The 25,069-nt window shown below is 43.0% G+C and overlaps 1 protein-coding gene and 1 long non-coding RNA gene across 3 annotated transcripts in view; one reads left to right on the forward strand and one right to left on the reverse strand.

The window, feature by feature from the left end:
- VOPP1 (VOPP1 WW domain binding protein) overlaps positions 1 to 23,031 on the reverse strand; it is a 146,931-nt gene extending 123,900 nt beyond the window's left edge. Inside the window, exon 1 of the mRNA XM_043885898.1 lies at positions 22,910 to 23,031. Coding sequence (XP_043741833.1) covers positions 22,910 to 22,963 — 54 coding nt within the window. The 5' untranslated portion in view covers positions 22,964 to 23,031. The remainder of the gene's footprint in view (positions 1 to 22,909) is intronic.
- A 107-nt stretch (positions 23,032 to 23,138) lies between these two features.
- LOC122682778 overlaps positions 23,139 to 25,069 on the forward strand; it is a 72,495-nt gene continuing 70,564 nt past the window's right edge. For both annotated transcript variants that reach the window (XR_006337515.1, XR_006337514.1), the window contains exons 1-2: positions 23,139 to 23,294; positions 23,376 to 23,597. This is a non-coding gene — a long non-coding RNA (uncharacterized LOC122682778). The remainder of the gene's footprint in view (positions 23,295 to 23,375; positions 23,598 to 25,069) is intronic.

Below are 25,069 nucleotides of genomic sequence, written 5' to 3' on the forward strand. Positions count from 1 at the left end.
TTTAAAAGCAGCAAGAGAAAAACAGGATTTATGATATATTAAGGAACGCCTACAAGGCTGTAAGTGAATTTCTCAGCAAAAAAACTTACAATCCAGGAGACAGTGGGATAATACATTCAAAGTGACAAAAGGAAAAAAAAAATGACCAATGAAGAATACTATTCCCAGCAAAGCTGCCCTTCAGAAATGAAGATAAGACAAAGACTTTCTCAGACAAACAAAATCTGATGGAATCATCACCACTAGACCTATCTTACAAGAAAAGCTAAAGGGAATTTTTCAAGTTAAAATGAAAGCAGGCTAATACATAACATGAAAACATGCAAAAGTATAAAACTCACTGGTAAAGGTAAACACATAATCAAATTCAGAATAATACTCAATGCTGATGGGTAAATAACCTTCAACTCTAGTATAAAAATGTAAACACAAAAATATTAAAAATAACTACATACACAATAATTTGTTAGTGGATATACAATATAAAAAGAAGTGTGACAACAATAGCATAAAATGTGTGAGGTAGTAAAAGTGTATAGAGTTCTTGTACGCAATGAAGGTAAGTTACTGGCTTAAAATAGACTGCTGTAAGACATTTTATGTAAACCTCATGGTAATCTTGCCTGGAAAATCCCATGGACAGAGGAACCTGATAGGCTGCAGTCCATGGGGTCACGAAGAGTTGGACTTGACTGAGCGACTTCACTTTCACTTTTCACTTTCATGCACTAGAGAAGGAAACGGCAGCCCACTCCAGTGTTCTTGCCTGGAGACTCCCAGGGACGGGAGCGTGGTGGGCTGCCGTCTATGGGGTCGCACAGAGTCGGACACGACTGAAGCGACTTAGCAGCAGCAAGAGCAGCTTGGTAATCACCAAGAAAAAACTTACAGCAGATGCACAAAAGCTTAAAATGATTCAAAGCATGTGTGAGAACGCAATTGCTCAGTTGTCTCTGACTGTTTGCAACCCCATGGACTGCAGCCTGCCAGGCTCCTCTGTGTATGAAATTTTCCAGGCAAGAACACTGAGGTGGGAAGTTGCCACTTCCTATTCCAGGGGATCTTCCTAACCCAGGGATCAAACCTGCAGTCCTTACACTTCCTGCAATGGCAAGCAAATTCTTTACCACTGTGCCACCTGTGAAGCCCAATTCAAAGTGTACCACTACAAATTCCAAAGGAAGAAAGCAAAAAAACTTGAAAAAAAAAGTCACAAAATAATGAATCAAATGGCAAGAGTAGTTCTTTTGCCATTTAGTTCATAATCACTTTAAATATAAACCGATGAAACTACCCAATCAAAAAAACAGAATGGCTGAATTAATGAGAAAACAAGATCCAAGTATACACTTCATGCAAGAGACTCAAGCTTTAAAGGCACACATAGGCTCAAAAAGATGGAAATAGATAATCTATGCAAACGGTAACCAAAAAAGAGCAGGGGTGACTGTATAGCTGTCACTGCACCAGTGTTAAGTCAGAGTCCACTTTTATGCAGATATTTTGTGATAAATACGTATTCCAGTATTACATGATTCAGGGGGCTGAACTTGTGAGTGCAGAATCTTGAATACAAAGGGCTCACTGTAATGTTACATACAAATGTTCAAATACTTAGGCAACAGACACCCCTAACTCCCACTGCTCAAGGGTCAACTATTCTTATACTAGATAAAATTGACCTTAAGTTAAAACTGTCAAAAGAGACAAAGAAGGTCACTGCATAGTGATAAAAGGACAGTTCAACAGGAAGCTGTAATAGTTATAAATATGTATTTACCCAAGATCAAAGCATCTAAATACATAAAGAAAATACTGTCAGATCTAAAGAGAGAAATACACAGCAATTCAATAAAAACATGAGAGTTCAAGATCCACTCTCAAAATGGATAAATCATCAGAAAATACCAATAAGGAGACAACAGAACCGAACAACACTATAGAACCAAATAGACCTAACAGACATATATAGAACTTTGCATCAACAGTAGAAGAATACACATACTTCTCAAGTACACACTGCAAATTCTGCAAGATTACATTAGTTCACAAAACAGGTCATAAAAATTTCAAACAAATCAAGGCGTCACAAGTTCAAACCCCTAAATGTAAGAGTTAAAACTGTAAAACCCATAGAAGAAAACATATGGAAAAAAGCTCTTTGACATGAGTCTTTGCAATATGACACTAAAAGAAGAGGCAATAAAATAAAAAAATAAACAAGTGTGACTACCTCTAACTAAATAACTTCCACACAGCAAAGGAAACAATCAAAGTGAAAAGGCAACCTACAGAGTGGTAAACAATACTTGTAAACCATACATCTAATAAGGAACTAATATCTAAAATATACAATGAACTCATTAACAAAAAATGAAACACAAAAAACAATAACCCAATAAAAATAGGCAAAGTGCCTGAAAATATGTTTCCCCAAAGATATATTCTTCCCTATAGCTTAAACAGTAAAGAATCTGCCTGCAACACAAGAGATCCAGCTTCAATCCCTGGGTCAGGAAGATCCTCTGGGGAAAGGAATGGTACTCCACTCCAGTATTCTTGCCTGGAGAATATAATGGACAGAGGAGCCCGGTGGGCTATGATGTAGGAAAACAAAGAGTCAGATATGACTGAGCAACTTAAGCAAAAGAATACATACAGATGGTCAACAGACACATGAAAAGTTGCTCAACATAACTATCAGTTCAGTTCAGTCACTCAGTTGTGTCTGACTCTTTGTGACCCCACAGACTGCAGCATGCCAGGCTTTCCTGTCCACCAACTCATGAGCTTGCTCAAATTCATGTCCATCGAGTCAGTGATGCCATCCAACCACCTCATCCTCTGTCATCCCCTTCTCCCACCTTCAATCTCTCCTAGCATCAGGGTCTTTTCCATTGAGTCAGTTCTTCACATCAGGTGGACAAAGTATTGGAGTTTCAGCTTCAGCATCAGTCCTTCCAATGAATATTCAGGACTGATTTCTTTTAGGATTGACTGGTTTGATCTCCTTGCAGTCCAAGGGACTCTCAAGAGTCTCCTCCAACACCACAGTTCAAAAGCATCAATTCTTCAGTGCTCAGCTTTCTTTACAGCCCAACTCTCACATCCATACATGACCAATGGAAAAACCATAGCTCTGACTAGACGGACCTTTGTTGGCAACGTAAGGTCTCTGCTTTTTAGTCTAGGTTGGTCATAGCTTTTCTTCCAAGGAACAAGCATCTTGTAATTTCATGGCTGCAATCACCAGCTGCAGTGATTTTGGAGCCCAAGAAAATAAAGTATCTCTGTTTCCACTGTTTCCCCATCTATCTGCCATGAAGTGATGGGAGTGGATGTCATGATCTTCATTTTTTGAATGTTGAGTTTTAGGCCAGCTTTTTCACTCTCCTTTTTCACTTTCATCAAGAGGTTCTTCAGTTCTCTTCACTTTCTGACATAAAGGTGGTATCATCTGTGTGTCTGAGGTTATTGATATTTCTCCTGACACTCTTGATTCCAGCTTGTGCTTCATCCCGCATGGCATTTCGCATGATGTACTTTGCATACAAGTTAAATAAGCAGGGTAACAATATACAGCCTTGATGTATTCCTTTCTCACTGTGGAACCTGTCTGTTGTCTTATGTCTGGTTCTAACTGTTGCTTCTTGACCTGCATACAGATTTCTCAGGAGGCAGGTAATTCCTATGTCTTTAAGAATTTTTCACAGTTTGTTGTGATCTACACAGTCAAAGGCTTTGGTGTAATCAATAAAGCAGAAGCAGACGTTTTTCTGGAATTCTCTTGCTTTTTTGATGATCCAGAGGATGTTGGCAATTTGATCTCTGGTTCCTCTGCCTTTTCTAAATCCAGCGTGAACATCTGGAAGTTCACGGTTCACATACTGTTGAACTCTGGCTTGGAGAACTTTGAGCATTACTTTGCTAGCATGTGAGATGAGTGCAATTGTGCAGTAGTTTGAACGTTCTTTGGCATTGCACTTCTTTTGGACTGGAATGAAAACTGACCTTTTCCAGTCCTGTGGCCACTGCTGAGTTTTCCACATTTGCTGGCATATTGAGTGCAGCACTTTCATAGCATCTTTTAGGATTTGAAATAGCTCAAGTGGAATTCCATCAACTCCACTAACTTTCTACATGGTGATGCTTCCTATGACGCACTTGACTTTGCATTCCAGGATGTCTGGCTCCAGGTGAGGGATCACACCATCATGGTTATCTGGGTCGTTTTTTTTCCAGTTCTGTGTATTCTTGCCACCTCTTCTTAATATCTTCTGCTTCTGTTAGGTCCATACCATTTCTGTCCTTTATTGTGTCCATGTTTGCATGAAATGTTCCCTTTGTATCTCTAATTTCTTGACAAGATCTCTAGTCTTTCCCATTCTATTGTTTTCCTCTATTTCTTTGCATTGATCACTGAGGAAGGCCTTCTTATCTCTCCTTGCTATTCTTTGGAACTCTGCATTCAAATAGGTATATCTTTCCTTTTCTCCTTTGCCTTTAGCTTCTCTTCTTTTCTCAGCTATTTTAAGGCTTCCTCAGACAACCATTTTGCCTTTTTGCATTTCTTTTTCTTGGGGATGGTCTTCAATCACTGCCTCCTGTACAATGTCCCAAACCTCCATCCATAAGTCTTCAGGCACTCTATCAGATCTAATCCCTTGAATCTATTTCTCACTTCCACTGTATAATCATAAGGGAATTGATTTAGGTCATACCTGAATGGTTTAGTGGGTTTCCCTACTTTCTTCAATTTAAGTCTGAATTTTAATAACAAGTTCATGATCTGAGCCACAGTCAGTTCCCAGTCTTGTTTTTGCTGACTGTATAGAGCTTCTCCATCTTTTGCTGCAAAGAATATAATCAATCTGATTTCGGTATTGACTGTCTGGTGATGTCCATGTGTAGAGTCGTCTCTGTGTTGTTGGAAGAGGGTGTTTGCTATGACCAGTGCATTCTCTTGGCAAAATTCTGTTAGCTTTTTCCCTGCTTCATTTTGTACTCCAAGGCCAAATTTGCCTGTTACTCCAGGTATCTCTTGACTTCCTACTTTTTCATTCCAGTCCCCTGTGATGAAAAGGACACCTTTTTTGGGTGTTAGTTCTAGAAAGTCTTGTAGGTCTTCATAGAACCATTGAACTTCAGCTTCTTCAGGATTACTGGTTGGGGCATAGACTTGGACTACTGTGATACTGAATGGTTTGCCTTGGAAACGAACAGAGATCATTTTGTCGTTTTTGAGATTACACCCAAGTACTGCATTTTGGCGTCTTTTGTTGACTATGATGGCTAGTCCATTTCTTCTAAGGGATTCTTGCCTGCAGTAGCAGATATAATGTTCATCTGAATTAAATTCGCCCATTCCAGTCCATTTTAGTTCACTGATTCCTAAAATGTCGATTTTCACTCTTGCTGTCTCCTGCTTGACCACTTCTAATTTACCTTGATTCATGGACCGAATATGCCAGATTCCTATGCAATATTGCTCTTTACAGCATCAGACTTTACTTCCATCACCAGTCACATCCACAGCTGGGTGCTGTTTTTGCTTTGGCTCCATCTCTTCATTCTGGAGTTATTATCAGGGAAACATAAATCAAAACCACAATGATGTGTCACCTCACAGATGTTTTAGTGGCCACTATCAAAAACATAAGAGGATAAGTGTTGGCAAGGATGCAGAGCAAAGAGAACACTTGCACACTTTTAATGGAAATAGAAACTGGTATAGCCATTATGGAAAACAGTATGGAGATTCCTCAACAAATTAAGAATAGAGCTACCATATGATTCAACAATCCCATATCTGGCTACAAATCTAAAAGAAATAAATCACTATCTTGAAGGGATATCTGAACCCTCATGTTCACTGCAGCAATATCTGTAATAGCTAAGGTAAGGAAACAACCCTAGTGTACATCAACAGAAGAATAAAGAAAAAAATATGTACAAATATAATATTTATATATTATACAGTATATATAACATATTTATATATACATATTTAAGTGAAATAAAATTTAGTATAGTAATTTATCTTCTATGTATTAACATATATATATTTATTTAAATAAAATAAAATTTAAATATATGTGTTAAACAAAGTTAACTTATTTAAATTTATTTATTTAAAATATATAACATGTATAATGGATTATTCAATCTTAAAAAAAGACTATTTTGTCATTTAACATCATACATGAACCTGGAGGACATTATGCTAAGTGCAATAAGACAACTCACAAACATAAATACTATATAATCTTACTTATATGTGGAATCTAAGAAAGTCGAACTCATAAAAGAGAGTAGAGTGGTGGTTGCAAGAGTTGAGAGGATGGGGAAATGAAAAGGTGTTGGTAAGGGTATAAAAGTTCAGTTATATAGGATGAATAAGTTCTGGAGATCTAATGTACAGCATGGTGACTGAAGCTAATAAAATTGTACTTGAAATTTTCTTAAGAGAGTTGATCTTAAGTGTTCTTACCATACACACACACAAGGTGACATGAGGTAATAAAATGTCAATGACTTTGACTGTGGTGCTCATTTCACAAATATACACATCACATCATCATATTATACTCCTTAAATATATATCATTTTAATTTGTCAAGTATACCTCAGTAAAGCTGAAAAAAAGAAAATTTGAAAGTATCAAAAAATTTTTAAAAAATAGTCTTTGACACATAGTAAAAACACAGTAAGTACTAGTTACCACATCATCACCATCATCACTTATAAATCAGAAAAAAGTAAATAACAGTGGAGAGTTTAAAAAATACTCAAATGTAAGATGTTTCAAAAAGTAATTAATGCTACATGCTAGCAAGTTTTCTGTGTGTTTATATCTGAATCACTGGGTTGATTTTTGACTTGAAAATGCTGATCCAATACCATCCTCATCCAAAATGAGTTTCACATGGAGAAATAATGGGCAGGGGGTGGGGGGAAACAAGTCATACTGCTAGACCAGAACAGAAAAAGTACATCTATGTCCTCACAGAGAGCTGTGGAAGTTGGTTTATTTGCATAACATGAACGATTGCTGCAACCCACAATGCAGCCACATAGGCAGAACCCTGTTACTCAGGGTTATCAAGGCAAGAATGCTGATGTGGTTTGCATTACAGTGGACCAAATTTACAACTGATGCTTTTGAACTGTGGTGTTGGAGAAGACTCTTGAGAGTCCCTTGGACAGCAAGGAGATCAAACCAGTCAGTCCTAAAGGAAATTAATCCTGAATATTCACTGGAAGGACTGATGCTGATGCTGAAGCTCCAATACTTCGGCCGCTTGATGCGAAGAGCTGACTCATTAGAAAAGACCCTGATGCTGGGAAAGACTGACGGCAGAAGGAGAAGGGGCCAACAGAGGATGAGATGGCTGGATGGCTCCAGGAGATGGTGAAGGACAGGGAAGCCTGGTGTGCTGCAGTCCATAGGGTCACAAAGAGTTGGCCACAACTGAACAACTGAACACCACCACCACCACTTAGGGGTGAGAGCATTCTAATCAATATACAGTCTAACTAAAGGACTCTGTAATTAGAGGCACACAAGAGAATCCTATTATTTTTTCAAATGTTTACCCTAAACTTTCCCCAGAGAAATAAATGTAAACTCATACAAATTATGTGAGTGTTTTATACCTGCTAACTTGTTTCCTTGTGGAAAACCTCAAGGAAGACAGATACTGCTTTCATCAGTGGACGGGTCCTGCCACCTGCAAATGCTCTGCTAATGCCAATTCCAACCATCACTGCTCAGTCTCCCAGGAGCCACGATTTCCCTGCACAGAGACAGCATGGCTGTGCATTGCACTGAAGAATTCCCCACCTTCACCCACATAGTCACCCGTTCTTTCACTCCAGCCCCCTTGTAGCCAATGACCCCACAGAGTAAGGATTTCAGACCATGGCCTAAAACACAGTAGGCTAAAGGGACAACACCAGACCCTGGCATCACTGGTGATGCTATCAAAGAAGGAGCTGTTTTAGTGTCCTAAGACATTTTCAGCAAACATAGTGCAAACTTGCTAAAAATCAGAGGAGAAAGCAAATGGAAGGTTAATGTTCAAGGTCAGAGAGGAGCTGGCTTCATTGAAAAGCTTTACACGACTTTAAGTTTCCTTCTGAAGACTTAACGGTATTAATTACATTTGTGCTCAAAGTACTAATACACAGAGAACTTAAGTCAGGTGGATGTTAGGTGTTAGGTAGATAGTAAGAGTTTCCTTTATTCTGGTTCCCTCACTTCTTTGAGACGGTGCTTTCAATGAGATCCTGAGCCAGCTGCCAAAAATAGAACTAGACATACTGTTGTAGCTTTCTGGAGCAACCCAGAGACCAGAACCTGCCCCATGACTCAAGGGTGCGGCAAACTGCGCCCTCGTGACTGTCCTAGGAAGCATGCCGAACAGGACATTCTTGGGGCTGGACGTGCTCGCTGCTCTACTTCACTGCCTACCCCTGCGTCCATCCCCATGGAAACAAAACAAGATATTCCTGATCAACAACAGAGCCTTAACTTTACTCTCTTTTTACGGGGTGCTAATTGAGCTCCCCAGTATAGCTATTCCCTAATAATCTCTTCTGCCAATAAAAGTGCGGGCTGAAAGGCCCATTTTGTCTTCCTGCCACGGAGAGCAGGAAGGCCCCCTGACTCCGCACTTGCCAAATTTTATGTGTCTGTCTTTTCATTATGTGCTCGCCCCCGTTTCAGGTCTTTCTCACCCGCTGTGCTGCATGCGGCAACACACAACTGAATTCCAATCAAAAGGGTGGGAATAAAATAAAATAAGTAAACCTATCTCTACTCTTGGCAGTTTCATGAAATACATCAATAGCAGGTCATGCTGACACTCGGGAAGGGGCCAGACAGAGGCCTGATGAAGAGGTTTACCCCTCCAGCCCTGAGAGAAGCATGACCCTGCCCAGGATGAAGTCCAGAAGAAGAGCCACTGCCCACAGAGCCTAGCACACGGCAGCCTGACCAGCTGCCACAGTGATGGCCCCTCACACCCGGCTCCGCTGCCTGAAGCCCAGGCGTCATGACTGTGGCCACCAGGTCCTCTCCTGCAAGGGAGTGGCAAATGCATCAAGTAACCTGTGGTCTCAATTCCACATACTGTTAAAAATGCAATTTCTAGACCTCCTAATGGGCCCTCTTTCCTGAAACTGGCCTTCCTAAGAACACACGCTCTGGTGAAGATGCTGGGCAAGTGGCTGCGCTAGTTCCCCTTTCACAATCAGCCTTCTCCTCTGTACAAAACAAGGCACACCTCCCGCTTATTCCTATCCTTATGGGCTGTACTGGTCTAGAACTGAAAACTGTTTAGGTATCTGTCTAAGGCCACTGCACATACTGGTATCAACTCTCTTAAAGAGAAATTACTCTGACACATGTTAAAATGTTAAGAAAGACTTTATTCAAGACTGTGAGCCCAGGGAAGAGTGTGATGGAGCTGAATCCCAAAATCAACACGGACAAGTGGGGGTTTATAGCCAAGGAGCAGAGTGAGGGAGTCAGGGGATGGAAAATCACTAGCAGGACACATCAAGGGGAGGGGCATTCTTGCTAAGTTGACTTAAGAGAATTCTTACTGAAGGCAGGGCAAAGTAATTGGATATCCACGGTAGGGGGATAAGTTAGCAATATTCTCGCTAAATGTGGGTCAGTGCAGACAGATGTGCAAGGCCAAGGAGAGGACTAGTCAAGAAGACAGCTCAAAAGAACCTCACTGAAGTCCCATCAAGGAGACTACCCTTGTCAATGCGTACTTTACACTTCAGGTGTTCTCAAATATTTTGCTTTTAATTAAATTGAAAAACAGCCTGATCATAGTTTACTATGAGGTTTGTGCACATTACTCAGAAGAAGTTCAACAGGAAACTTCTTCCATTTCTACCAGTGATACATGATCTAAATGAAAAACAAAAAAACCCTCATCCACCTCACTCAGAAATGCATTGCCAGTAAATGTTTACTGTTTAATAATGTTTTTCTGTTTAATAATATTCAGTTTGTAATATACTTATATTGTTTCAATCAAATGTATAGTAATAGCTGTAATAGTAACTCTTTAATCTTTTAATGATTTATCTGAGGAAATGTTTCAAAAATTAACTCAAGATATATATTTTTGTTATAAAAATGGATATCAGAAACAGACTATTAAGCATAGATTTCACTAGAATAAAGTTCTGTGGGGGAAGTAGAATGGAAACAGAAGATTAAAGAGAAAGGCATATGATATGAAATTTCCAAATGTTATAAGATGAACTTGTTTGCTTATTTTTAAAGGAATTATAAGACACAACCTAGAAGCTGAGAATTGTTTTACTCAGCAGATATACTGAGGACATAAGTCCTGGAGACAGGTTCTCAGGTAGCTAAGACAGTTCCAGAGAGGTAAGGGAGAAGCTAGGATATATAAACAAAACAAAAGAGGCAGTTAAGAGTATTAAAAGATTACTGCTAAAGAAAACCAGGCATCTTGGGACTTCCCTGGTGGCCGAGTGGTTAAGACTCTCTGCTCCCAATGCAGGGGGCGCAAATTCAACCTCTGATCCGAGAACTAGATCCCACCTGCCACTAAGATCTCACAGGCCGCAATGAAGACACTGCATAACCAAAATAAATAAATAAATAAATTTAAAAAAAGAAAACCTGGCATCTCAAGTTAATAAATTTACTACTTTTCTAAGTATGAGAAGATGCAAAAGTCTAGGTTCTTTGAAATCCTTCCTTTGCTATGCATTTTAACTATTTAGGGCCAGTATCCTGTTTTTCTCTATCCTGAATCCCCTCAGGGTGCACAGTCTTCGAGGCAGCAGTAGCTGCTGGCTTAGAGGCCACAACATCCTTTGTTTACTGATACCGCAGGTGACATTCTTCCTCCACAATAATCAGTATCAAGTTGCTACTGGTATTTTTTTTTTTTTTTTGGTTGCACTAAGTCTTCAAGGCTGTGCACAGGCTTTCTCTAGTTGTGGTGAGCAGGGCTACTCTTCTAGTTGTGGTGTGTGGATCTCCCACTGTGGGAGCCTCTCTTGTTGTAGAGCATGGGCTCTAGGTGTTGCAGAAACCACTACTCAAGAAACCAAGCACCACACTCGGAGAGCTGGAGAACTCACGTTTACTATGCCAGTGGGCCCAGAGCAGTTAACACTCCAAGCTCTGAGCCCTGAACAAAGGGGTTACAGAGCTTTCATAGACAGCTTATAGTGGGCAACACTGGGTGTTAATAGGCTGGTTTAAACTAAAGGGTTTCGCATGCTCGGGAACAGCAGTCAGGATGGGGTAGGGGATGCCTGACCTTTACACGGACAGGCATGATTAAGCAGGTTTGCAAGGGCTGGGCAACTGCAAAGAGCAGGACAAGGGTGAGTGACATAAGCTCCAGTTCCTAGTATTGTTAAGTCCCCACTTTCTGAGACCACATGACCTACGTGATCCAGACTTTGCAAGGAGCAAGCTGAGTTACAGAGGCAGGAGGAGCAGGAGGTTATGGAAAATTTCAATTTTTCCTCTTTGTAGGCACACAGGGTTCAGTAGTTATGGCACATGGGCTTCGCTGCTGCTCTGCAGCATGTGGGATCTTCCCAGACCAGGTATCGAACCTGTGTCCCTACACTGGCAGGCAGATTCTTAACCACTGAATCACCAGGGAAGTCCTGGCTACTGGTATTTAAATTTCACTGTATACAACGAGGGCTATTCTACTTTAATTTTAAATAGCTAACTTTCACAATACACAAGGGATCAAATCTATTCATCTCATTGAATCCAATTCATTAGTCATTTAAAATCTGTAATAAAAGATTGCATGTCAAGTTAAAAAATACATGCAGGTGTATATAGTTTCTGAAAGTTCCTTAAGAGAGTATACTAACAAAAACTTTGACACTCTCTAAGCTATAGAAAAATGGTTACGTGAAAAGTGACAAGAAATTAGTAAAAAAGAAGAACAGAAAGAAGACAGGGTTCCTGAAAAGAATCCTGAATTGCTTGAAATATATAATGTCAGTAGAGAGCAGCTGAGTTGCAGAGACTGTAGCTAAAGGCACAGCCCCTGCAGGAGTGCAAGAACGATGGGGCTATGGGCCTTGCTTCAGACACCCCGCACCCTTCCCATCCCACTTCTCATCCCAGCTTCTTTTCTAACTAAGGAAACAAGGTGGGCTTCCCAGGTGGCGTGGTGGTGAAGAATCTGCCTGCCAGTGCAGGAGACGCAAGAGTCATGGGTTGGATCCCAGGGTCAGGAAGATTCCTTAGAGAACGAAATGGCAATCCACTCCAGTACTCTTGCCTGGAAAATTCCATGGACAGAGGAGCCTGGCAGGCTATAGTCCATGGGGCTGCAAAGAGTCAGACACGACTGAGCACCCACACACACGGAAACAAGTACTGCAATAGGGACTTTCAGCAACCCTCACACACACACTCCCACACTCCCCACCCGCACTCTCTCCAGGAAGCAACAGTTCGATTCTTTTGAAAAAACTGTCACAAATTACAAAACACAAAGAGACCAAGACAAGCTAAAGAGCCAAAGGGTTTCACTCATCTTGCTGCTGCTAAGTCGCTTCAGTTGTGTCCGACTCTGCGAGACCCCACAGACGGCAGCCCACCAGGCTCCCGTCCCTGGGATTCTCCAGGCAAGAACACTGGAGTGAGTTGCCATTTCCTTCTCCAGTGCATGAAAGTGAAAAGTCAAAGTGAAGTTGCTCTTCTAAAGCAATTCAGTAACTGTGCCTCGTTAGTGTTCTAGGCGCAAACCAGGAGGATGTTCATTCTAATAAAGCTGTGAATGAAAGGTTCAAAATTCTGAAAGACAGACGTTATAAGGGTTGTTGGGCTTTTTTAAATGCAATCTTTTATTCTATTGAAGATTGCATGCAATAAAAACCTGATACTACTCACTGAAAAACAAAAACAAAAACAAAAAAACAAAGTGAAGTTGCTCAGTCGTGTCCGACTCTTAGCGACCCTGTGGACTGTAGCCTACTAGGCTCCTCCGTCCATGGGATATTCCAGGCAAGAGTACTGGAGTGGGCTGCCATTGCCTTCTCCCTCACTCATCTTTACTTCCCAGTTAAAGTCCAGGTGTGACCTGTGTGGATGCTGCCTTCTGCTCCACCATCCAAATTGCACAGCAGGGGAAGAGAACATTTATTTGCACTCTTTCATTGCTTTACCCAGAGCAACAATGAAGAGGCAAAGATGACAATAATCACAATCTTCCTTTCACTTTTTTTGAACAGTTGGGACAACAGAGGATGACATCGTTTTGATGGCATCGCTGATTCAATGGACATGAGTTTGAGCAAACTCCAGGAGACGGTGAGCGACAGGACAGCATTCTGCAGTCCACGGGGCCACGGCTGAGAGACTGAACAACAACGACAAGAAGGCAAGAAAGCGCAATTTTTAAACAAAAAGGTATTTTGGGGTGTTCCTTGGTGGCTCAGTAAAGAATCTGCCTGCCACTGCAGGAGATGTTGGTCTGATCCCTGATCTGGGAAGGTTCCACGTCTCAGAGCAACTAAGCCAGTGCTCCACAACTACTGAGCCTGTGTCTAAAGCCTGGGAGCCACAACTGCTAAGCCCATGTGCCCTAGAGCCTGTGCTCTGCAAGCAGAGAAGCCACCTCAACGAGAAATCCGCACACCGCAACTAGAGAGTAGTCCCCACTGACCAAAATTAAAGAAAAGCACATGCAGCAACAAAGACCCAGTACATCCAAAAATAAGTAAATAAAGTACACATTTTTTTAGAAAAGGTATTTTTTGGAACCCTCTCTCCATTTTGGCAGGGAACCTGGGCAAAGAACCTTGCTTAGAGACAAGTGACGATATTCACAATCTGCTGGTCTATCCTGTGCAGAGAGCTGAATTTCAAGTGGTGAACTTTCCCAGAGCTTCCCTCTGGGAAAGCTGGGGCACTTCTTTTCTTACAGGTGACTCAACTGAGTCAATGAGAGCCTAAGTAATTCACTCAAAAGCCCGCCAGTCAATAGACAAAGAGCTGAGATTCCATAAAACATCACCATATTGCCATCTGCTATGCTCTGAGTGTTCATGTCCCCTAAAAATCATGTTGAATTCTCAAAGCTAGGGTCGTGGCATTAGGAGGTGGGAACACTTCGAATGTGATTAGATCACAGTGCAGAGCCCTCATGAATGGGATAGGTGCTCTTATAAAAGAGACTCCACAGAGACTGCTTACCCCTTCTACCATGTGAAGACACAGGCAGAGATGCCAGCTCTGAACCAGGAAGACAGTCCTCACCAGAAATGGACCTTGCAGGTGCCCTTACTGACTTGCCAGCCTCCAGAACTTTTGTTGTTTATAAACCACCCAGTAAGTAGTATTCTGTACTTTGTTACAGCAGCTCAAATGGAGTAAGACAACATCTAAACAAGAAACTACTATCACATGTCTTCTGTGCTTCAAGTACACAACTGATCAATTTCAAACCTGATTTATAAGATACTATTTCTTTGTTCTGGTCTGAGGATACTGTGCTCCTCAAGAACTTTGAAGTATGCAGATGCACTTCTTGAAAAAATAAGTATATTCATATTCATTGCCTCTCTGTGTTCGCTGACCACTTGCCTCATTAACCCCAACCATGTCACCGTGTCCAACTGACCAAGCACAACAGCTTTGCATAAAGCTCTCAACTGCTCTGCAGCATAAGCACAAAATAACTCCCAAATTTAGATATCTTGCTGGAGTTCCAGACTTCATTTGTTGGATCTTTCCTCACCAAGGAAACACTTCAAAGCACTGCATATTTAAAGCTAAATTCTGACTTTTTAAATTAAGGACATCAGTATTCTCCAAGTCAAAATCTCAAGCATCTACTTCAACCCAGATAAGAGTCTCCATCTTTGACTTGGCTCAATTCAACATTTTCATTACTCCATTGGAAAAGCTGAAAATGGTGTGATAGTGAAATCTGTATATGGCACAAAACCGTAAAGGACACCTGATTTTAAAAACCAGTATTCCAACAGGCTTAAGAAGATGAGATGAAGGAAGTAACATAAAACATAATTAGAATGAATATATAGTCCTCAACTCAGGTTTTAAATATTATACTAAACACTTTACAACTGTTATGAGGATTTGTGGGTTACCAGCAGCTGAGGTTAAAAAGACTGAAGTGTCACTGCAAAGTCAAGGTGAATCTCTTGGACGATTTTATCTGCATAACGAAAAGGTCTAAACAAGGGCTGAGACAGTGCCAGTGAGCGCACATCTACAGAACAGCGTGTCCTTATTGTTCAAACAAGTCCCAGTGGGGAAGAGATGGGAGTCAAGCCAAAGGCTGCATGACAAAATGCACACAACACTGAACTCGTTCCTTCTAAAAAGTGCACCAACACCCCAGCCCACTTAACAAGAGCAGCTCCATAAGCAACCTCCCGTGCCAGGATCACAGGCAAGTAACTACAACACCAGTAACACACAGATGGGCGGCAAAGTGACCTTGCAGATCTTGACGCAGATCTTACAAAGATACACCAAGCCTATGGAAGGTACCTGATAATAATGACCCTACAGATGCACAAAACAGAATGATATGAATAAAAAAAGACCAAGAGAAGCTGGGGATGGCCCTCCTGCCCCCACCTGGAGATGGTGGGATTGATTACTCAAGCAAGTAATTCTGGAAAAACAGAGAAGATTCTTAATATAATCATGCCACTAACTTCCAAAGTGAAGTGAAGACTATGCTATTATGCATCACAGACTTTTACCAGAAAAATAATCCCTCCCCTCACCCATTGATTCAATTCTAAAACTGAGAACTTGGAATAAAATTAACTTATTTTACAATCTGTGCTTTGATTTTTCCAAATAAAGCTAAATAAAATGTTTTTCCCACTATGAAAACTATGAACCCTGTTTTATTCACTCGAGTGGTCTTTTTCTCATTTCAGTTCAGTCACTCACTCGTGTCCACCTCTTTGAGACCCCACGGAGCTGCAGCTTCCCTGTCCATCACCAACTTCTACCACCAAGGCCCAGAGTTTGCCCAAACTCACATCCATTGAGTTGGTGATGCCATCCAACCATCTCACCCTCTGTCATCCTGTTCTCCTCCTACCTTCAATCTTTCCCAGCATCAGGGTCTTTTCCAATGAGTCATTTCTTCGCATCTGGTGGCCAAAGTATTGGAAGTTCAGCTTCAGCATCAGTCCTTACAATGAATATTCCAATGAATATTCAGGTCTGATTTCCTTTAGGATTCACTGGTTGGATCTCCTTGCAGTCCAAGAGACTCTCAAGAATCTTCTCCAACACCACAGTTCAAAAGCATCAATTCTTCGGTGCTCAGCTTTCTTTATGGTCCAACTCTCATATCCATACATGACTACTGGAAAAACCGTAGCTTTGACTACATTTTGTCAGCAAAGTAACGTCTCTGCTTTTTAATATGCTGTCTAGGCTGGTCATAGCTTTTCTTCTAAGGAGCAAGCACCTTTTAATTTCAGGGCTGCAGTCACCATCTGCAGTGATTTTGGAGCCCAAGGAAATAGTCTCTCACTGTTTCCCCGTCTATTTGCCATGAAGTGATGGGACCAAATGCAATGATCTTCATTGTTTGAATGTTGAGCTTTAATGCAGCTTTTTCACTCTCCTCTTTGACTTTCATCAAGAGGTTCTTTAGTTCCTCTTCACTTTCTGCCATAAGGGTGGTATCATCTGCATATCTGAGGTTATTAATATTTCTCATGGCAATCTTGCACATCCAGCCCAGCATTGGACATGATGTACTCTGCATAGATGTTAAATAAGCAAGGTGACAATATGTAGTCTTGACGTACTCCTTTCCCAGTTTGGAACCATTCCATTTTTCCATGTCTGGTTCTAACAGTTGCTTCTTGACCTGCATACAGATTTCTCAAGAGGCATGTTAGGTGGTCTGATAGTCCCATCTCTTGAAGAATTTTCCACAGTTCACTGTGATTCCCACAGTCAAAGACTTTGGTGTAGTCAATAAAGCAGAAGTTGATGTTTTTCTGGAACTCTCTTGCTTTTATGATGATCCAAGAGATGTTGGCAATTTGATCTCTGGTTCCTCTGCCTTTTCTATATCCAGCTTGAACATCTGGAAGTTCTTGGTTCACATACTGTTGAAGGCTAGCTTGGAGAATTTTCAGCATTACTTTGCTAGCATGTGAGATGAATGCAATTGTGCAGTGGTTTGAACATTCTTTAGCATTGCCTTTCTTCATGATTGGAAGGAAAACTGACCTTTTCCAGTCCTGTGGCCACTGCTGTTTTCCAAATTTGCCGGGATATTGAATGCAGCATTTTCACAACATCATCTTTTAGGATCTGAAATAGCTCAGCCAGAATTCCTTCACCTCCACTAGCTTTGTTCGTATTGATGTTTCCTAAGACCCACTTGACTTCACACTCCAGAATGTCTGGCTCTAGGTAAGTGATCACACCATCATGGTTCTCTGGGTCATTAAGATCTTTTTTGTATAGTTCTTCTGAGTATTCTTGCCACCTCTTCTTAATATCTTCTGCGTCTGTTGGGTCCATACTGTTCCTGTCCTTTATTCTACCCCTCTTTTCATGAAACATTACCTTGCTATCTCTAATTTTCTTGAAAAGATCTCTAGTCTTTCCCATTCTGTTGTTTTCCTCTATTTCTTTGCATTGATCACTGAGGAAGGCTTTCTTATCTCTCCTTGCTATTCTTTGGAACTTTGCATTCTGATGGATATATCTTTTCTTTTCTCCTTTGCTTTTCGCTTTTCTCAGCTATTTGTAAGGCCTCCTCAGACAACCATATTGCCTTTTTGCATTTCTTCTTCTTGGGGATGGTTTTGATCACCACCTTCCATACAATGTTATGAACCTCCGTCCATAGTTCTTCAGGCACTCTGTCTATCAGATCTAATCCCTTGAATCTATTTGTCACTTCCACTGTATAAGCATAAGGGATTTGATTTAGGTCATACTCGAATGGTTTAGTGGTTTCCCCTACTTTCTTCAATTTTGCAATAAGGAGTTCATGATCCGAGCCACAGGCAGCTCTTGGTCTTGTTTTTGCTGACTGTATGGAGCTTCTTCATCTTTGGCTGCAAAGAATATAATCAATCTGATTTCAGTACTGACCATCTGGTGATGTCCATGTGTAGAGTCTTCTCTTGTGTTGTTGGAAGAGCGTGTTTGCTATGACCAGTGCGTTCTCTTGGCAAAACTCTGTTAGCCTTTGCCCTTTTCATTTTGTACTCCAAGGCCAAACTTCACTTTGTACTCCAAGGTCTTTTTCTAGGACCAGTTTTTCAGTGATAATTTCCTAACCACTGTCCGTCCAGTTTGGCAGTTTTCAAAGGGCAGCTGTGAGGATGATGAGATGATTCAAAACCATGTCTTGTGAGAAATCACAGAAGGAAATGAAACCTAGAGAAGAACACATGGAGACCAACACAGCTGCGCTCAATTGAAGGGCTGTCATTGTGATTATATTTCTTCTGAAAAGCACAAGGATCCAGAACTAGGACCAGGTAGAAACAATGCAGACATTTCTATTCAACACAACAGAAAACTTTAACAATTAAAATTATCCAAAATATTGATACGTTGCTTTAGAGATACTGAGTTTCCATCTCTACAGGTGTTCACATAATGATTAGCTCTTTGTGTGATTAGCACACAAAGACCCTTCAGAGTCATATAGCTAATACATTACCTTCCCCTCTCCTACTGAAGATGTATTCAGCTCCTTCCTCCCATGATCATTACCCATGGTTCTTTTCACTTGTCCAAACATTTATGGAATCCCTACTCTATGCCAGGCACTGTTCCAGGAGTCTGGGATATCTCAGTTAACACAAGTGAATCAAAACCTTTGCCTTTATAATGTGTAGATTATGGGAAGTAAATTCCATCATATTTTGAAGTGAATAAATACAGAGAAAGAGGGAATTGGTTCGGTTAGAGACAGAGTGCTGGGAAGAGATTTAGGTTGGAATTTTATATAGAGTGGTCAAGGTAGGCCTCATCAAGAGGGGGAAATCTGAGAGGCCTCATTGAGAGGATAAATGTAGGTTCTAAGAAATTCACTTGCCAGCCCATGGTTAAATAATCCAGTGGCCACTAGCCTAATCTAGGTACTTCTAGAGTCACTGCTGTCCAGCTGGTCTTCATAGGTTTGCACAAGTCACAGAATGCAAGGTTAATTAGGGCCCCAGAATCTGGGCCCAGAGCCCCAGGTCCTCTTCATACACCAGGAGCCAGTTCCCAGAGTTCCAAGTAGAGTCCTTCCCACCAGGTTCATTTACCACTGCCACCTCTCACCCTCATCACCCAGCCTCCAGGGAGCTTCCAGAGATAACAAACTGCCTCCAGTCTTCTCTTTCATTCAAACTGCATGTTGCTTAGGGAGAACTGCACTGGTTTATTTCAGAAAATTGGCATCCAGCGGCTGCCACATTCATTGCAATTCCAGGGTACAAAAAACAGATGGCATGAGACAAAAAACACTCTTAAACATGAGTTGGTTCTAATTTCAAGACTCCTGGGTGTCAAAATACAATGGACTTGGAAAAATACTCAGTAATCCTGTTAGTTTCCCTAGTTTCAAGAGGCAATGGTCCCTTTCCAACTGTCTCTAAAGAAGACCAATCCTTTTTCCAGCCCAAGAAGGGATGTTCTTTGGCCAGAATAACTTTGAAACACATGGCGGCCTCACTTAAAGGTTTCCAGCTTTTGGTCCAGGGAAGGATCAGAAAGATACTGACGCCAGTCTCTTGAATAAAATAACATAGTAGAGAGTCTTTTCCCTTGAGAATGGATGCTCACAGAGCCCCCAGCCCTGGTACAGGGGTGATTTTATACTAAATAATATACTACACATTTCTGGGCTCATTTCAGCGAGGACAGAACCCAGAACAAATACTACTCAGTATATAACAAAGTGTCAACAACCTGACCTCTAGAAAGAGGTTGGAGTGAAGATATCCAGAAAACCACACATTCTGACGAAAGCCCATACGCACACATGCTCACCTAATGACTCCCCAGGTTCTACTAAGGCATAATTAGTTTTGAAACTGCTTTTCTTTTTCAGTTTCTAAGGTGCTGCTGCAGCCCAGTGAAGGCCACCGGGAATTAATTCACCAGAGTTACTAGGAGACCGCTCACACCATCACTCTTCCTGCAGGCATTGTTAGCAGGGCCTCCCAGAAACCAAAGAACAGAAGAAAAACACCGAACTTTAGAATTTCATGACCTGCAAAGAGCTTTGGGATTTCCCTATTCTGTGGCCTCCCCATGGCCTATGTGCCTGGGATCTCCAAGGCTGGCATAGAGTGACTGGGGAGGAGAAAAGATGTAACAAGGGTCCTCGAGGACTGGCTTCCCATGCAGTTCACAGGCAAGTCCAAGTTGATGGAAAGAAAAGGTCACTTCAGTAATGAGCTTCCTGAAGCCTCCCCAGGGAAGGGATAATGCCACCCCCAGCCTGTTTCTACTAATAGCCGTGCCTGGGCTTTCGGGTGAGCACATACTGGGGCTTCCAGGACAGTCCTGCTGCTGCCTAACTGTGCTGACGTGACTGCTAACAGTCCCCAACTTCACTCTCCAGGGTCAGAGCTTGGATGTTAAATTATATGGGCCCCTAAGGAAATGTTAACTGAGTTCCTAATGGGTATTTTGTTGGCTTACCCATTTCATGAGACAATACCTCTCCAAGTCCACCACTGGCCTCAGGACAGACCTGTACAAATTCTCTCCATGTCTCTGTGTCTAGCAGTGGGAGAGGCAGCAAGACCACGTGGTCGGGCCACTCCTAGTGCTGACCTCTCAAGTCCTCACATGTCACAGCAGTGAGACTGTGGGCAAGCTCTTTACCACCTCCCATTTGAAACAAAAAAGGGAATTAAAGTAATTGCTAAGACGATTAATGAGCTAATATTTGTCAAGTGCTTACAACAATCCCTGACACAGGGTAGGCACTCTATGTTTGCTAATTAAAAAACAAACAGGCAGTCTAGCTCTCTAACAGGTAAGCGAATTTCTATATAAGGATGTGAAGCAGCTGGAGGAAAGCCCTTCTTAAACAGCTTTTAGATACTCTCCCTGCTCAAGGACTTCTGCCAAGCACACTTCCCCCACCCTTGCCCCAAGCAACCCAGAGTGACTCTGGCTTGGAAGAGGATCCCAGAGGGCATAAAGGCTGCCAGGTGGTTTATGGTCAACTACTCTACAACCGCAATGAAACCAGCGCAAGCAGAACAAAGAAACAAAGACGAGAATCCCAGGTTGCAGCTGGCTGTCAGGCCTCCCAACATCTCTCTTAATTGTCTTATACCTTCAAATTGAAAACAGCTCTTTGCTTCCACATCTCAGCAACAGAAATTTCACATTTAAGTATGTGATTAAGGACTTCAAAAGCATCAAAAATGTACTGATAACAAATATTAAATGAAATTCAGAGCAACACACTAAAGATGAAAACATCTCAGACACATAACTCATGTGTTAAGATTCCATGTGATAAATGAGAAAGAAATCTCCTTAATGCCTCAGAGAGACACCCCTCTACCACAAACAAAATAGATGCTTGGGACAATCATGTAAAAATGGGCTACACTGCATCATCCCATGAAAACAAAAATTACCAACCATCTAGATATTCGACTTCGTGAAAGCATCAATTCAGTTATTTAAATTTTAGTGTAAATTATTTCACCAAGTGCTGATTTTTAAAGTGTGGGGGGAGGATTGCACGTGTTAAGTACAGATGCATCCCTTTTTATGTGAACAGTGGTGTCAGATTCACTTCTCCATTATCTCTCTGGTGATCACGGAAAGGATGTTATTCCTAAGGTCATAAAATTCCGAATAACCGAAGACAATCCAAGTGGAGGGAGTGGAGAGCACTCCACAAAAATTTTAACCACTTAGCCAGGGGGGACACAGGAACAAAACCAAGAAGACTTGCTATGGTGGCGCCTGGCACAAGAAACTTTTCCATCAACCTTTCTTTCAGGAGAGCTAAGGCTCTCCCTCCCAACATTTTGTAACTTGTATTTCTTTACAAATGAAGAAAACCAAGGAGTCATTTCCAGAGATGTACTACCTAAAAGAGAAAACGTTAAGATACTCATCATCCATTTACTTAGACTTCATTAATAAAATTTCCTTTAAAATAATGAAGCCGAGCAAAGAATGGAACAAGCCCTAATCCACACTGCACCCCAGCACCTACCCCCAGCTCACATTTTAAAGACTCCGTTTTATCAAGAAGGAGGTGACCCCATCCGAGGGCGCCCCTTTCCAGCCGTAGGCAGTCGAGGTCTCCACGAGGTTGCGGTTTACCGGCGCTTCCTCCGCAGTCGCTTCAACAAGTCCCGGGTCTCGGCGCCAAAAGGCCACACCCACCAGCCATCTCTTCCGAGGTTTTCTCTCGCGTCTGAAGACTCCGCGCTCCATTTTCACGAGCGAGGACTTCACTGTCCCGCCATTTCACTCGTGCTCCCGTGACGCTTCCCACAACCACGCACCCGCGCGGCCGCACCTGGACCCGGCGGCGCCCCAAGTCCCGAGCCCCAGGCCACGGGCGCCTGGAATCTCCGCCTGCGCCGCACCCGAGACCCTCGAGCGGACCAGAGCCGAGGCCCCGGGGATGGGAACCGGCGCAGAGCGCGCAAAGGGTGCTCCTGAGTCCTCTACACTCGCGAGAATCGATAAGCGCGGGGCGGGGGCACCGAGGGCCTTCCGAAGAGCGGGAAGGGCTCGGGCGACCCTGTCACCAGGGCCCAGAGCCTTCCGCACCGGTGAGCCTCTGGCTCTCGGCCCTCGGCTCCCAGGGCTCCTGCGGACGCTCGGTGCCGCTCCCGCTTACCCCGCCCGGCCCGGCCCTACCTCCACTAGCAGCCCGAGCAGCAGTGCCGCCACCCTCCAGGCCAGGCGGTCCATGGCTGCACGTCCTCTTGGTCGCAGGTGCGGGTCAGTAGCACGTCCCCTGCAAGGCGGCCAGCGGGCGGGATCCCAGCCTGGGGACCCAGAGGCGCGAGCGGGCGAGCGGGGACCCGGGATAAGCCGCTCCGCCGTCGCCGCGCTCCGCCCCCGGCTCGCGCGCCCGGGCTCGCGCGCCCCCGGCTCAGCTAAGGAGTGTCAAGGGTCCTCTCCTCCAGAGTGCACGCGCCAGGAGCCTGGAGACGAGTCGCGCGGCAGGGCGAGTGGGAGGGAAGCTGCCAATCGTTTGCTCCCTCCGAAGACACAGTCGTGTCGCCCCTGAATAGACCCGGTAAGGTTTATAAAAGAAGCAGAGTCTCCGCGATGTGAGGCTTGTTCCAAGGAGGCACAGGAACCTATTGTGTGCCTGCAGGTTCTTCTTCCCTCTCATCCCTGCGCTCACCGTGGGATGGTACACCCTCACCACGGATGACTGCAAGGACGGCCAAAGGATGAGGAGGCAGACCGAGAGTGGAAGGCTCCCTACGCCTCATCTCTCGCTTAAATGTGGTGCTTTCATGCCCACGTCCCCCTGCGCTGTCCCTGCCTGCACACCCTCTACATTTGGACCACGTTGAAGCCCACCGTCCCGCTGGTAAGTTTGCAATGTCCTTCGCCTCTGCGGAACTGACTTTCCACTCCTCAGTACCACGTGAAAGGAAAGAAAGAAAGTGAAAGTCGTTCAGTCGTGTCCAACTCTTTGCGATCCCGTGGACTGTACTGTCCATTTAATTCTCCAGGCCAGAATGCTGGAGTGGGTAGCCCTTCCCTTCTCCAGGGGATCTTCCCAACGCAGGGATCGAACCCGGGTCTCCCGCGTTGTAGACGGCTTCTTTACCAGCTGAGCCACAAGGGAAACTTCCACTACCACGTACTTACTGGTGTGTGTATATATATTTTTTTCACAATGTGGCTCAGATTGCATCTCATTTTTACAGTTATTCGATAAGTATTTATTGAGCTTGTAAGTTGTACCAGATCATGAGCTGGAGAGCCAGCTCGTGGGGGAGGTGGGGAGCGAGGTGAGAAAACTCTGCTTGGTGTCTACAGGGAGAGATAGTCTCTTGCACCAGTAGGATGCAAAGTGCAGAGACCAGGGGGTACTGAATAGTTACTTGGGACCCTTTAAAAAAGAAAAGGTCTTCAACAGGCAGGGGTTATGCGTCCCTGAGTTACCCCACAATACCAATTCTCTTCTTCTTCCATAAAAATAGGCCCCCAGGGTTTAGAATAATGAGGATTTTACTTTTCAGTTTCCCTTGCACTAGGTGTTTGCTCAGGCTTCCATAACAAAGTACCAGACCAGATGACTTAAGCAACAGAAATTTATTTTACTCATAGTTCCAAAGAGAAGTTCAAAATCAATGTGTCAACCGGGTTGATTTCCTTTGAGACTTCTCTCCGTGTCTGGCAGGTCGCCACCCTCTAGTTGCCTCTTCACGCGCTGATCCTTCTGTGTACAGGGCCCTGGTGGCCCTGTGCAAATTTCCTCTTGTAAGGGCACCCCCAGATTGGATTCAGGTCCACAATGGCCTTATTTTACCTCTCTCACCTTTTTAAAGGCCCTGTCTCCAAACAGAATCACACTCAGAGGTACTGATCATTAGGATTTCAACATATGAGTTGGAGAAGACCCAATTCAGCCCACAATATTCCACCACTGTCCTTCCCTAATTCATGTCCTTCTCAAACATGTGGACAAAGAATATTGGCTGCCAAAGCACTAAACAAAGGATGATGTGGCCATCAGGCCGTCAACCACTGTGCACCCCCAGACTGCACACCCTGAAGAGATTCAGGATAGAGGAAAGCAGGACACTGGCCATTGATAGTTAAGGTACATAGCAAAGGAGTGATTTCAGTGAGCCCAGACTCTTGCATCTTCCCGTACAGAGAAAAGTGCTAAATTTATTAATTTGAGATGACTGGTTTTTCATTATTAGTAATCTTTTGATGTTCACACTACCTACTTTTTGGTTTTTGGGTTTTTTAATTTTATTTTGCAAAAACTCCTATATATCCTGGTACCTCCCTCCTTCCTTATCTCTTCAGAACAGTCCTTCAGAG

Source organism: Cervus elaphus, chromosome 24 (genome assembly GCF_910594005.1).
Source record: "Cervus elaphus chromosome 24, mCerEla1.1, whole genome shotgun sequence".
In the NCBI taxonomy this organism is placed as follows: Eukaryota; Metazoa; Chordata; class Mammalia; order Artiodactyla; family Cervidae; genus Cervus; species Cervus elaphus.